This window comes from Oncorhynchus nerka, linkage group LG18, assembly GCF_034236695.1.
Source record: "Oncorhynchus nerka isolate Pitt River linkage group LG18, Oner_Uvic_2.0, whole genome shotgun sequence".
NCBI lineage: Eukaryota > Metazoa > Chordata > Actinopteri > Salmoniformes > Salmonidae > Oncorhynchus > Oncorhynchus nerka.
The window spans coordinates 31,302,197-31,318,014 of NC_088413.1; the positions used below are offsets into that span (position 1 = coordinate 31,302,197).

Genomic DNA, 15,818 nt, shown 5'->3' on the forward strand with positions numbered 1-15,818 from the left:
AAACACCCAGAAAATGCTACTCTCCTTGATGTTATCCTCACAAATAATCCTCTTAGGTATCAGTCTGGTGTTTTCTGTAATGACCTTAGTGATCACTGTTTTACAGCCTGTGTTTGTAATGGCTGCTCAATGAAATAACCTGTCCTGATTTGTCATAGACACTTGCTAAAAAACTTTAATGAGCAAGCCTTCCTTCATGACCTTGCCTCTGTAAATTGGTTTAGAATCAGCTTGATCCCCTCTGTTGAAGACACTTGGACCTCATGTTTTGATATTTTCAGTGGTATTGTGAACAAACACGCCCCCCATAAAGAAAATGAGAATTAAAACCAGGTTCAGCCCCTGGTTTGATAGTGATCTGGCAGAGTTACTCTACCTCAAGAATTCCATTTGGCGAAAGGCTTGGCTATTACGCATTCCTGTGTCTGTCTCCCGAATCTCTTCATACCAACGTGACAAGGATGCCACCATTGCCTTTGATTCTAAGCAATATTGTGCTGCTATTTGTGTTGACTTCGCCAAAGCTTTTGATACGGTAGACTATTCCATTCTTGTGGGCCGGCTAACGAGTATAGGTGTCTCTGAGGGGGTCTTTGGCCTGGTTTGCTAACTTATCTCTCTCAAAGAGTGCAGTGTATGAAGTCAGAACATCTGCTGACTCAACCACTGCCTGTCTCCAAGGGAGTACCCCAAGGCTTGATCCTAGGCCACACACTCTTCCCAATTTACATCAACAACGTAGCTCAGGCAGTAGGAAGCTCTCATTTATTTATATGCAAATGGTTCAGTCTTATACTCAGCTTGCCCTTCCCCGGATTTTGTGTTAAACACTCTACGACAAATATTTCTTAATGTACTACAATCTTTCTCTGCCCTTAACCTTGTTCTGAACACCTCCAAAACAAAGGTCATGTGGTTTGGTAAGAAGAAGGCCCTCTCCCCACTGGTGTGATTACTACCTCTCAGGGTTTAGAGCTTGAGGTAGTCACCTCATACAAGTTCTTGGGATTATGGCTAGATGGTACACTGTCATTCTCTCAGCACATATCAAAGCTGCAGGCTAAGGTTACATCTCTAATTGGTTTACTCTATCGTAATTGCTCCTCTTTCACCCCAGGTGCCAAACTAACACTGATTCAGATGACCATCCTACCTATGGAAGATTACGGAGACGTAATTTATAGATTGGCAGGTAAGGGTGCTCTTGAGCGGCTAGATGTTCTTTACCATTCGACCATCAGATTTGCCACCAATGTTCCGTATAGGACACATCACTGCACTCTACACTCCTCTGTAAACTGACCATCTCTGTATACTCGTCGTAAGACCCACTTGCTGATGCTTATTTAAAAAAAACATCTTAGGCCTCACTCCCCCCTATCTGAGATACCTACTGCAGCCCTCATCCTCCACAAACAATGCCCGTTCTTCCAGTCACATTCTGTTAAAGGTCTCCAAAGCACACACATCTCTGGGTCGCTCGTCTTTTCAGTTCACTGCAGCTAGCAACTGGAATGAGCTGCAAAAAACACTCAAACTGGACAGTTTTATCTCCATCTCTTCATTCAATGACTAAATCATGGACACTCTTACTGACAGTTGTGGCTGCTTCTTGTGGCTGCTTTGCGTGATGTATTGTTGTCTCTAACTTCTTGCCCTTTGTGCTGTTGTGCCCAATAATGTTTGTACCATGTTGTGTTGCTACCATGCTGTGTTGTCATGTGTTGCTGCCATGCTATGTTGTTGTCTTAGGTCTCTCTTTATGTAGTGTTGTGGTGTCGCTTGTCATGATGTGTTTTGGCCTATATTTTTATTTCTAATCCCAGCCCCCATCCCCGCAGGAGATCTTTTGGTAGGCCATTATTGCAAATAATAATGTGTGCTTAACTGACATGCCTAGTTCAATAAAGGTTCAATAAAAAAAATAAAGGACAGTTGAATATTTACCTTAATGAGGTGATGTAGATGGAATAAAATTATTATATTGTATTCTATTCTACTATGTTCTTGCTAACACACTGTTCTTTATAAACAAATCTGATCTGAGCTTGAAAGATACTTGAATTGGAGACTTGACTTGTAACGTAATAATCAGTACCGTTTTTCAAAAAATAGTGCGCATACCCTACATTTAGCCACACCTTTTGCGCTATGACGCCGGCATTTAATATCCGTTCTCTTCAGTGTAAACGGAAGTGAACAGTGACCAGGAAAATGTCCACGTTAGCGGTTTATTGTCGTTTATTATCACCATGGAATTCAAAATATGACTAATTTAACTTCCCAGCATTACACATTCAACACATGTAGTCTTTAATTCGCTTTAGAGAAAATACTTGTTCGATATACATTATCTATGTAACGCTAGCTAGCTGCTAACAATGGCTAACTGTATGGTTTTTCACACTCAAATAGCCTCCATCATGGAGGTTCTAGCGAATGCAGCCGTGGCCGATATCTGTAAACTCGTAGACGACGACTATGCAGTGTTTCGTTTGGAAATAACTCAAAGCCAGAAAGAAAACAGGGCCTTGCGGAGGAAACTACAGCTACTGGAACTGAAGACCGCACGAGAGCGCGTCCTCGTCAGTCGTCCCAGTAGTGTCAAGATCCTCGACCGATACAGAGGAATCGCAAGAGGTACATCAGTGGAGGCTGCTGACTCATAATACTGGCTGGAATGGAGCAAATGGAATGACATCAAACACATTGATTCACATCATTCTACTAATTATGTTCCAGCCATTACCATGAGCCCGTCCTCCCCAATTAACAAGCCTCCAACCTCCCGTGGTGTTCATATATAGCTTAGCACAGTAGCACCGTTTCCCTCTGCACGTGTTCAGATGTGAATTTGGTCTTGGTCACTTTTTGGATAGTATGCAATAATTCCCCTGATTACTTAACTGTCTTGCAAAGATAATATATCATATTCTAACCAGATTATTGATTACTGCATTTCCTATTATTTCCTCAATGAAAACAATGTGATGCATGGAACACAATACATCGATCAATAAATAGTATACCCAGAAGTTATGCGAACTGTTATCTTTCATCCTTGCCAATTCTAGATCAAAACTGTCAATAGTGTACAACATAGTGGTAAGCATTGACAGTAAGTAACCTAATCACCTGTCCCCCAATCACTCTCTAAGGTGAAGGAAATCTCACTGGAGGCTACAGGAGCTTTGTGAAGCCAGCGGGACACACTACATGGAGAGATGACCAACCAATCACAGTTGATGAGGGGAGTGGAACCTCAACCCAGCATGTTATCATGATAGAGGTTAGTGTTATAGTGTTGCGTTAAACATTTGAGTTACTTTGTAAATCAAATATGGCCCTTTTATTTCGGAAAGGGTCCCCTCAGCTATGTACATCCTCATTTATCTGCCATAGAGGAGTTTGTGAGACTTCTCTATGACATTGTTATCCAATAGCCTCCTCTCATCTTGTGTCAGTCTGCAGAGGCTGCAGGTCCTGGGGTCAAGCTGGATAAGTCTGAAGAAGAGGAAGACCCACGGCACAGCAGAGACATTCAGACTGGAGGGGCTGGAGCGCCCCCTGTAGCCACGGAGGACCCCACCCCAGCGCAGCCCAGGACCCGACACAGCATCACGGAGGTCAGTGGAACGCTGAACACCGTCCTCAAGTCAGAGACCGACACAGAGACTGTAACTGTAACACAAAGGATTTTACACACAGGATCTGACCATAGGTCAGACCCGGAGCGACTGGGACTGGGGGGACTGGGGTGTCCTCCTGCTCCAAGCTCAGAATATTTACTTTACGGTAACCCGAGCCAGAGGACGGTTCATTCCAATCCCGATTCAGGTGATGTGTTAAATGCTGGCGATGATCCGTGTTGTTCTTACACTACAGAGATGGACCCTGGCAACATGCCCTTGGGTTTAGAGAGACAGACTGATCTGTCTAGCGGGGACTGGAAGCGGTACAGTAGTAGTGTGTACTCTGAAGGATGCCTTGATAAGAAAGGGGAGGGTCTGGTCGGAGATGAAGTGACTGTGAAAGTGGAGGGCGACGTTCCTCCCACATGGAATGCAGATAGTCACCTAGGCGACGGACATTCACAGGGCATAGATTTCTTAGATTACAGGGAAAGGTTAGTGTCCACGTCGATGGGGCCTTCCGATTCACACGGGTGTATGCTTTTCGATCAGTTATTGAACTCAAATGACAGGACTAGAGCCCAGGCTCGGGGAGGGGGAGCAACATCAGGCAATGTTAAAGAGAAACGTTTCCTCTGCATGTTTTGCAACAAAGGCTTCAGCTGCGCCCAGAAGGTGGAGATCCACCAGAGGGTCCACACAGGAGAGAAACCATACAGCTGCCCCCAGTGTCACATGCGCTTCGCCCAATCTGGCAGCCTGAAGAGGCACCAGAAGGTCCACACAGGGGAGAAACCCTTCAGCTGCCCCCAGTGTGATAAGAGGTTCTCCCGCCAGCACCTGCTGAAGACGCATCTGAAAGTCCACACAGGAGAGAGGCCGTTCGCCTGTACACACTGTGGGAAGAGGTTTTCAGAGAGGAGCTACCTCAAGATACACCAGAAGAAAAACCATTCCACTCTATAGCTTCTGACTTGTTGATCACCTGCATTAAAAACAAACATTGATTGCCATTGTTGTCAAGAGAAAAGATCCACAGATGCATTTGGAATAACAAGAGTAACAGATTTCAGTGTTGAATATTCAACACTACGTGAAGGTAGACTAAGCGAGATTATGTAGATCCGGGTTCCCCAACTGGCGGGTGAGTTTTCTGAGCAATTAAAACTAATACATTCGTATATGTTTTTTATTGTTGGACATCAAACACCAGCAAATTAAGTATTCCCACGCCTAATGGAAAGATATATGTGATCATATACAAATTTAAGCAAGATTTGAAATTCTTACAGTGGGGCAAAAAAGTATTTAGTCAGCCACCAATTGTGCAAGTTCTCCCACTTAAAAAGATGAGAGAGGCCTGTAATTTTCATCATAGGTACACTTCAACTATGACAGACAAAATGAGAAAAAAAAATCCAGAAAATCACATTGTAGGATTTTTATGAATTTATTTGCAAATTATGGTGGAAAATAAGTATTTGGTCAATAACAAAAGTTTATCTCAATACTTTGTTATATACTTTTTAAGTGGGAGAACTTGCACAATTGGTGGCTGACGAAATACTTTTTTGCCCCACTGTATATCTTCGTCAAATATTATATCTGTTTGAGCTTCTTGCGGTCAATTTGCAGTCTACAAATAATAATTATGTTCCGGCTCCTTGACCATCTGCAAAAAATAAATCGGCCCATGGCTGAATCTAGTTGATGATCCCTGACTTAGATCACAAAGTGAACAGCAGTAGTGGGTCAATTTCCGCAACAACGAAGAGTGTTGAAGCACGAGGCTAAACAAGGAACAATGTGAGTAACAGATTTCAGTGTTGAATATTCCTGGGTAGAATATTGCATCCAGACATTGTGTGATATATAAGCCTAACAAGTCTGTTTCAGATTGTTTGTACTGTACATTTGATGTTAAAAATGCATTACTTCCATTCAACTACCAACAAAAATTCCCCAAGACTATTTTTATGAGAAAAGAAATGCAGTTTATCCAGTAAATACAGATGTGTATCTGAGACGTGTATGTGTGGTTTTCATATGGCCTATTTAAAGTGTTTTTTATTTAATAAACACAAAATGGGACTTTTCATTCGAAGACTTTCATTGAGACTCTCTTTAGTATACATCCCATCTGATCTCACCCTGTTCTGCATAAACACGACGTTATAACCAATATACTCTATACACTTACTAAATATACCTACACATACCCACCACAGGAGGCTGCTGAGAGGCAAATGGCAAATGGAATGACGTCAAACACCTGGAAACCATGTGTTTGATACCATTCCACCTATTCCGCTCCAGTCATTAACACAAGCCCGTCCTCCCTAATTAAGGTGCTACCAACCTCCTGTGATACCACACGCTAACAAACACCTCCTGCACGCATCAGAATAGTTTTGTCAGGTTTGTCTGATGACTTTTGACTTATCATAGCTGACTTGTTTTAACCCACAACATCATATTTATGTCCACCATGATGGGTTTAACAACAATGAAGTCATTCTCTAACTACAGTATAGGACTCAAACGTAGTGGGGATGGGTAAACATTCCATGTTGAAAGTGTGTTTATTATCTGTGTGTGTGTACCTGAGGGAGTGTATGTCTGTGTAATCTGTATCACCTGTCTCTTCCAGGGGGTGCTGCTGGTGAAGGAGGAGGGTCTGGGGAACCCTGAGGGGACCATGGTCATGGAGGACAACCATACTACACCTCCTCCTGAACCCGCAGAGGAACCAGCTGTGCAGCACAGAGCCACACACAGTCTCACTGAGGTGACCCCACTGTCTGTATGGTGTTAAGTCAGTGGCGTATCCACAAAGCCACTCAGAGTGCTGATCTAGGATCAGTTTAGCCTTTTAGAGCATAATGAATAAGATTTATATAGAAGGATCCTGGATCAGCAATCCTACTCTGAAACTCTTTGTGGATACGGGCCCAGGTTTTAATAATTTTGTCTTAAGTGTGGGACCATGCTTTTGAACTGTCAAACTATTAAACAGTTTGTGGTGGGAATTCTACACATAGGATACTCAAAGTCAGTCTTAAATTAATCATTGTTTATTACCAGCATGCTGAAGAGGTCACAGTCAAACTTAGATGCATAAGGTATCAGTCTGAAGTGAGCCCTACCGGGGCAGTCCTGTAAGCTCGCTTATATATTTACACAGGCAAGTTATATTTGATGATTTAGCTCATTCATCATTCATAATTAATTCATCATTAACGTTTGGTTCATGCTTGTGACAGACCAATACCTCACGAGGCATCTTCTCTACAAGCTGAGACATTGAAACTGAGAGAGCCTTTCAAATCAAATCAAATTTTATTGGTCACATACACATGGTTAGCAGATGTTAATGCGAGTGTAGCGAAAGGCTTGTGCTTCTAGTTCCGACCATGCAGTAATGTCTAACAAATAATCTAACCTAACAATTTCACAACAACTACCTTATACACACAAGTGTAAAGGAATGAATAAGAATATGTACCGGTACATATAAATATATGGATGAGCGATGGCCGAACGGCATAGGCAAGATGCAGTAAATGGTATAGGGTACAGTATATACATATGAGATAAGTAATGTAGGGTATGTAAACATTATATAAAGTGGCATTGTTTAAAGTGGCTAGTGATATATTTATTACATAAATGTTTCATTATTAAAGTGGTTACAGATGAGTCAGTATGTTGGCAGCAGCCACTCAATGTTAGTGATGGCTGTTTAACAGTCTGTTAGCCTTAAGATAGAAGCTGTTTTTTAGTCTCTCGGTCCCCGCTTTTGACGCACCTGTACTGACCTCGCCTTCTAGATGAACAGGCAGTGGCTCGTGTGGTTGTTGTCCTTGATGATTTTTTTGGCCTTCCTGTGACATCGGGTGGTGTAGGCAGGTAGTTTGCCCCCGGTGATGCGTTGTGCAGACCTCACTACCCTCTGCAGAGCCTTACGGTTATGGGCGGAGCAGTTGCCGTACCAGGCGGTGATACAGCCCTACAGGATGCTCTCGATTGTGCACCTGTAGAAGTTTGAGTGTTTTTGGTAACAAGCCAAATTTCTTCAGCCTCCTGAGGTTAAAGAGGCGCTACTGCGCCTTCTTCACCACACTGTCTGTCTCTGTGGGGGGACCATTTCAGTTTGTCCGTGATGTGTACGACGAGGAACTTAAAACTTTCCACCTTCTCCACTACTGTCCTGTCGATGTGGATAGGGGGCTGCTCCCTCTGCTGTTTCCTGAAGTCCACGATCATCTCCTTGTTTTGTTGACATTGAGTGTGAGGCTATTTTCCTGACACCACACTCCGAGGGCTCTCACCTCCTCCCTGTAGGCCGTCTCGTCGTTGTTGGTAATCAAGCCTACCACTGTAGTGTCGTCTGCAAACTTGATGATTGAGTTGGAGGCGTGCGTGGTCACGCAGTCAATGTTGAACAGGGACTACAGGAGAGGGCTGAAAACGCACCCTTGTGGGGCCCCAGTGTTGAGGATCAGCGGGGTGGAGATGTTGTTACTTACCCTCACCACCTGGGGGCGGCCCATCAGGAAGTCCAGGACCCAGTTGCACAGTGCGGGGTCGAGACCCAGGGTCTCGAGCTTAATGACGAGTATGGAGGGTATTATGGTGTTAAATGCTGAGCTGTAGTCGATTAACTACATTCTTACATAGGTATTCCTCTTGTCCAGATGGGTTAGGGCAGTGTGATTGCGATTGCGTCGTCTGTGGACCTATTGGGGCGGTAAGCAAATTGGAGTGGGTCTAGGGTGTCAGGTAGGGTGGTGATATGGTCCTTGACTAGTCTCTCAAAGCACTTCATGATGACGGAAGTGAGTGCTACGGGGCGATAGTCATTTAGCTCAGTTACCTTAGCTTTCTTGGGAACAGGAACCATGGTGGCCCTCTTGAAGCACGTGGGAACAGCAGACTGGGATAAGGATTGATTGAATATGTCCGTAAACACACCAGCCAGCTGGTCTGTGCATGCTCTGAGGACGCGACTGGGGATGCCGTCTGGGCCGGCAGCCTTGCGAGAGTTAACACGTTTAAATGTTTTACTCACGTTGGATGCAGTGAAGGAGAGCCCGCAGGTTTTGGTAGCGGGCCGTGTCAGTGGCACTGTATTGTCCTGAAAGCGAACAAATAAGTTGTTTAGTTTGTCTGGGAGCAAGACATCGTGGTCTGCGACGGGGCTGGTTTTCCTTTTGTAGTCCGTGATTGACTGTAGACCCTGCCACATACCTTTCGTGTCTGAGCCGTTGAATTGCAACTCTACTTTGTCTCTATACTGACACTTAGCTTGTTTGATTGCCTTGCGGAGGGAATAGCTACACTGTTTGTATACGGTCATGTTTCCGGTCACCTTGCCCTTTCTTTCTCAAAACAAAGTTCTGGGCATACTGCCAAATTGCAGATACTGATAGTGAGGATTGGTTCAATCAGTCACTTGAATGAACACAGAAATTGATTAAAGCACAAATATACAATTTGTCATCATAAGTGTCAAGTAATCAAATCAACTAACATGTTTGCATAGTACTCATCGCAATCTCTCATTGCCCAATCAGAAGATGCTCCATAGCGGGGTGCTCATCAGATTTCTTGATCCAACATCCTCTCACTCTGTACCTCTTACAGTCAGTAGACATGAAGGATGGGAAGCCTGACCTGCTGCTAGTCAAAGAGGAGACAATAGAAGACGAACCAGAGAGCATTGACCTGCTGAGTGGAGTAAAGATGGGGGAGCAAGGTAAGGGAGAAGTACATACAGTAATAGATATTCAATCGGAATAGTGATGCACCTGTCTATTTTTTCTTTCTTCATTCATAACTGCAATTTATGTTTACATACAAAACCACACATTATAATGAATGACATAAAAAATCGACATACGTGGAGTTCTCTGCCGTGTTTGTAAAGTATATTTTGTAACCTCTTCCTGCAGATGGTTGGCTGGAGGCTAACAGAGGAGACTGGGAGGCCATCTTGGATTCCCAGACCGGTGCAGTCAAGCGCCCAGGGGACAATATCACTAAGCAGGCCAGGACCAGAGGCAACATAGTGGAGGTCAGTGGATGGGACAGTGTCTTCAACTCTGGGCTGGGGAACAACACTGTTAACCACAACCAGAAACAGACAGTGGAACACAAAACAACAACCGATCTTAGACTCCATGAAAACAGACTGGCTATGACCAGGACGAGGCATAGATTTGGTCTGCAGGGACAGGGAGGTGTCTGTATGCGGCGGGAGAGAACAGATACAGACTCGGCTAGCGATGCTCCGTCCTGCTCCTATAGTTGTGATTCAGAGAGACTGATGGCGCCTCAGGTTAACCCCCTAACAGATGCTGCCTTCAGCCTGCCTTCTATAGGATCTATGAACTGGAACATGGACCCTGCGACAACACAGACACTCCCTGGCCTTCGGCCTCACACTCTCCTAATGTTAAACCAGACCTCAGACAATGCCAGTGCCTCAACACTAAATGGCTATACAAGCCCATTGACAAATGACGCTATCAGTAGAGCCGGTGGCAAAGAGAAGCGCTTCCCCTGTTCATTCTGTGGGAAAGCTTTCAGTTTTCCTAAACAAGTGGAAATCCACCAGAGGATGCACACGGGGGAGAAACCATTCGGCTGCCAACTATGTGAGAAGAGGTTCTCCCATCAGCACCACCTGAAGAGGCACCAGAGGGTCCACACAGGGGAGAAACCTTTCAGCTGCCCCCAGTGTGAGAAGAGGTTCTCCCACCAGCACCAGCTGAAGATGCACCTGAAGGTCCACACGGAGAAAGGCTGTTCGCCTGTATGCATTGCGGGAAGAGTTTCTCAGAGAGGAGCTACCTCAGGATACACCAGCAGAAAATGCACACGGCCCATGTATAGAGTATTGTGACATGTAATGTAGTACTAGCTAGTTTGTTTGTAGTTAATTCTGTTGGTTTTCAATGAAGTAGGGAACCGGATGAGGTTAACTGAAGAAAGAATGAGTATGATGAGGCAGAGTAGATTATATGGTGATGGTTGGTGTTTGTAAAAATGCTTCATTGATGAAGAGTGACACATTTTCTCCCTTTAGGTTATACTGGTGTTTTATAGTGAGATCATGATGGTGCCTTAATTCATGTTTATGTCACATGAAGTAGGGAAGATGTGTCTTATGTAATGTTGAACCTTTTCCAATGTATTCTAAAAAATATATTTTTAAAGCAAGGGTACCAGATTTACAGAAAAGGTCAAGTGTTACCATAGTGAGAAAAGTTATTATATTTGTCACATTTCGTTTTGTGCAATAAAAGTACTGTACCACATGTTATGTGAGTGTATGACCATTTTGTGAAATGAAATCCAAAATTGACACTGTGCTGACTGACTTGGTTAATTTTGTATCAGTGCAGGGACTGCGTTTCCCTTATTTAAGTTGAACCAAAACATTATACTTAATTCTTGAATCAACACATGGAATCGTTTTATAATAAACTCCAATGGCTCCATATTGTTAGGTACTTGAATCAGAGTGTTAGAGATGGGCTTGACTCTGGTTAACATTTTATAATGTCATGTTTCTGTGTACAGCAGAGTTTCTTATATAAACTTTTATATGCTCTTCTGTACAATTTGTGTTTACAGTCTGCAGTCCATGAGGACCTGCTGATTTCAGGTGTTGCTGGCAGGAGAGACTGGACCTCTGAAGTGGCTGGTCACAAACCCTGGCCCCGGACCCTGGATCAGGAGCCATCACTCTTCCTTCTAGAGTCGGAACCAGGACCGAACCGTGAGGGACAGAGACTCCACCACCACACAGAACACAACCAGTGGACAGGTGGACTGAACAACCTCAGTCCTGCTGGTCATCAGAGAGACAGAGGCTCCAGTCAGGGATCCAGTCTGCAGCCCAGACCCTTCTCTTCACAGTCTCAGTGCAGGGATGAAGCCGGGCCTGGGGCTGATAGAGATAGACCCTCCTGTTCCTATGATACAAACACCACAGTATCCATGATGAACAGAGCAGGTCACCCTGGGCTTCAGCCTCCACAGAGTGTAGTGGGAGACCCCCCTCGTGGTAGTCTATCAGCAAGTCTGTCTTCTCCTTCAGAGTCTCATCTAATGCCTGGTGACTGGGTTCATAGGACGTCTGGGTCTACCCTTCCTCAGTTACCTCAGGTTTACCACACAAATACAGACAGGGTCAGGATGGGCGTTCACCACAAGAGGTACCTAGCCTATAACACAGCACACAATCCTAACAACACCCAAACAATGGCTAGAGGTCAAGGAGGGAGCTCAAAGACTAACGACCTGAGTGTGGTGGCTCCTGCTTCTACCTCCTCGGGGTCACAACGTGGGAAGCGATGCATTAGGACAGACGCCGACAAGCCATATGCCTGCCCCACATGTGGGAAGCGCTTCTCTGAGGCAAACTATGTGAAGCAACACCAGACTGTTCACACCAAGGAGAGGCCCTTCAAGTGTAAGCTGTGTTACAAGAGCTTCTCCTTCCTGAGTAACCTTATCAGGCATAGGGGAGTCCACAATGGGGAGGAACCCTTCAGCTGTACCCAGTGTCACATGCACTTCGCCCATGCTGGCAACCTGAAGAGGCACCAGAAGGTCCACACAGGGGAGAAATCCTCCAGCTGACCCCATTGTGAGAAGAGATTCTCCAGCCAGCAACAGCTGAAGATGCACCTGATGGTCCACACGGGAGAGAGGCCTTTCGCCTGTACGCACTGCAGGAAGAGGCTCTCAGAAAGGAGCTACCTCAGGTTACACCAATAGAAAACCATTCCACTCTATAACATAGAAAGTAGCCATACCACTCAAACCCTGCATTAAAGACAAACTTGAATTGTCATTTTTGTCAGCAGATGCATTTGGAGTTAACGAGAGTAACCATGTTGAATATTCCTGGTGCAAATATTGTATCCAGACATTGTGATATATAAGCCTAAAATGTCTGTTCATATTGTGTTTGCACTGTGTAGGCTATATGATGTTCACCAATGCCATTCAACTACTTAATTTCTGTCCCAAGACACTTTTATTGAGAAAATTAATGTAGTTTATCATACAGATTTGTAGTTGAGACAGGTGTATTTAACACCTTTTTAAGTTTAATAAACACGAAATGTGACACTTCATTTTAAGACTTTCATTGACTAGTATACATCACATCTGATCTCATCACACCAGTGGAGGCTCCTCAGCGGCGGAAGGGGAGAAACATCCTCAGTGAATTTCATAGAAATAAAAATAGTGAAAATTTTTAAAAGTTTACCTTTTTAGATAAGACTTTACTAAATATATTCATGCCACCAAATCATTGATTAAAATACATTGTTTTGCAAAGAAGGTAAACAGTAGCCTCAACAGCACTCAGTAGGGTAGCACTATGGTATAGCCGGAGGACAGCTAGTTTCCGCCCTCCTCTGGGTACTTGACATCAATGCAAAACCTAGGAGGCTCGTGGTTCTCACCTCCTTCCATAGACTTACGCAGTAATTATGACAACTTACGGATGACGTCCTCCAACCTATCAGAGCTCTTGCAGCATGAACTGACATGTTTCCACCCAATCAAAGGATCAGATAATGAATCTAGTACTGAAAGCATAAGCTACAGCTAGCTAGCATGGCAGTGCATAAAATGTGGTGAGTAGTTCACTCAAAGAGCGAGAAAGACAATAGTTTAACAGTTTTGAACAAATTCGTTTTTTCAAAAATTTAGGTGAAGGAAGATTCATTTCTTTCCATTTCACTTACTTACAGTTGAAGTTTGAAGTTTACATACACCTTAGCCAAATACATTTGAACTCAGTTTTTCACAATTCCTGACATTTAATCCTAGTAAGAATTCCCTGTCTTAAGTCAGTTAGGATCACCACTTTATTTTAAGAATGTGAAATGTCAGATTAACAGTAGAGAGAATTGTTTATTTCAGCTTTTATTTCTTTCATCACATGCCCAATGGGTCAGAAGTTTACATACACTCAATTTAGTATTTGGTAGCGTTGCCATTAAATTGTTTAACTTTGGTCAAACGTTACAGGTAGCCACAAGCTTCCTAAAATAAGTTGGGTGAATTTTGGCCCATTCTTCCTGACAGAGCTGGTGTAACTGAGTCAGGTTTGTTGGCCTCCTTGCTCGCACACCCTTTTTCAGTTCAGCCCACAAATGTTCTATAGGATTGAGGTCAGGGCTTTGTGATGGCCACTCCAATAGCTTGACTTTGTTGTCCTTAAGCCATTTTGCCACAACTTTGGATGTGTGCTTGGGGTCATTGTCCATTTGGAAGACCCATTTGCGACCAAGCTTTAACTTCCTGACTGATGTCTTGAGATGTTGCTTCAATATATCCATATAATTTTCCTTTCTCGTGATGCCATTTATTTTGTGAAGTGCACCAGTCCCTCCTGTAGCAAAGCACCCCCACAACATAATGCTGCCACCCCCGTGCTTCACGGTTGGGATGGTGTTCTTAGTCTTGCAAGCCTCTAACGTTTTTCCTCCAATCATAACGATGGTCATTATGGCCAAACAGTTCTATTTTTGTTTCATCAGACCGGAGGACATTTCCCCAAAAAGTACGATCTTTGTCCCCATGTGCAGTTGCAAACCGTAGTCTGGCTTTTTAATGTCGGTTTTTGAGTAGTGGCTTCTTCCTTGCTGAGCAGCCTTTCAGGTTATGTCGATATAGGACTCGTTTTTACTGTGGATATAGATACTTTGTACCTGTTAATTCCAGCATCTTCACAAGGTCCTTTGCTGTTGCTCAAGGATTGATTTGTACTTTTCACACCAAAATACATTCATCTCTAGGAGACAGAACATGTCTCCTTCCTGAGCTGTATGACGGCTGTGTGGTCCCATGGTGTTTATACTTGCTATGAAATACATCCATAGGTACACCTCCAATTGACTCGAATGATGTCAATTAGCATATCAGAAGCTTCATCATTTTCTGGAATTTTCCAAGCTGTTTAAAGGCACGTCAACTTAGTGTATGTAAACTTCTGACCCACTGGAATTGTGATACAGTGAATTATAAGTGAAATAATCTGTCTATAAACAATTGTTGTAAAAATACTTGTGTCATGCACAAAGTATATTTTCTAACTGACTTGCCAAAGCTATAGTGGTTGAAAAACAAGTTTTAATGACTCCAACCTAATTGTATGTAAACTTCCGACTTTAACTGTAGTTAGCAAATGCAGCTAGCTAGTTTAGCTCACTCAAGCCCTGCTCAAACAGAGGGATGCTATGTTAGCTAGCTGGCTATGTCCAACACAACACTGGTACTTCCAAATAAAGGTAATCTTTTGGTTTTACAAATGTATTTAAATCAAATTTTATTTGTCACATACACATGGTTAGCAGATGTTAATGCAAGGGTAGTGAAATGCTTGTGCTTCTAGTTCCGACAATGCAGTAATAACAAACGAGTAATCTAACCTAACAATTCCAAAAGTACCACCTTATACACACAAGTGTAAAGGGATAAAGAATATGTACATAAAGATATATGAATGAGTGTGATACAGAACGGCATAGGCAAGATACAGTAGATGGTATCGAGTACAGTATATACATATGAGATGAGTAATGTAGGGTATGTAAACAAAGTGGCATAGTTTAAAGTGGCTAGTGATACATGTATTACATAAAGATGGCAAATGCAGTAGATTATATAGAGTACAGTACATACATATACATATGAGGTGAGTAATGTAGGGTATGTAAACATTATATTAAGTAGCATTGTTTAAAGTGGCTAGTGATATATTTTTCCATCAATTTCCATGATTAAAGTGGCTGGAGTTGAGTCAGTGTGTTGGCAGCAGCCACTCAATGTTAATGGTGGCTGTTTAACAGTCTGATGGCCTTGAGATAGAAGCTGTTTTTCAGTCTCTCGGTCTTTGCTTTGATGCACCTGTACTGACCTCGCCTTATGGATGATAGCGGGGTGAACAGGCAGTGGCTCGGGTGGTTGTTGTCCTTGATGATCTTTATGGCCTTCCTGTGACATTGGGTGGTGTAGATGTCCTGGAGGGCAGGTAGTTTGCCCCCGGTGATGCGTTGTGCAGACCTCACTACCCTCTGGAGAGCCTTACGGTTGTGGGCGGAGCAGTTGCCGTACCAGGCGGTGATACAGCCCGACAGGATGCTCTCGATTGTG

General features: G+C 43.5%; 1 protein-coding gene across 1 annotated transcript; it reads left to right on the forward strand.

The window, feature by feature from the left end:
• Positions 1 to 2,170: 2,170 nt before the first annotated feature.
• On the forward strand, positions 2,171 to 12,784 carry LOC115145702 (uncharacterized). Its single transcript, XM_029687227.2, has 7 exons — positions 2,171 to 2,640; positions 3,159 to 3,289; positions 3,465 to 3,626; positions 6,283 to 6,420; positions 9,279 to 9,390; positions 9,587 to 9,708; positions 11,274 to 12,784. The coding sequence occupies exons 1-7, from the start codon at positions 2,382 to 2,384 to the stop codon at positions 12,282 to 12,284; spliced, it is 1,935 nt and encodes a 644-aa protein (XP_029543087.2). The 5' UTR covers positions 2,171 to 2,381; the 3' UTR covers positions 12,285 to 12,784.
• Positions 12,785 to 15,818: the final 3,034 nt, after the last annotated feature.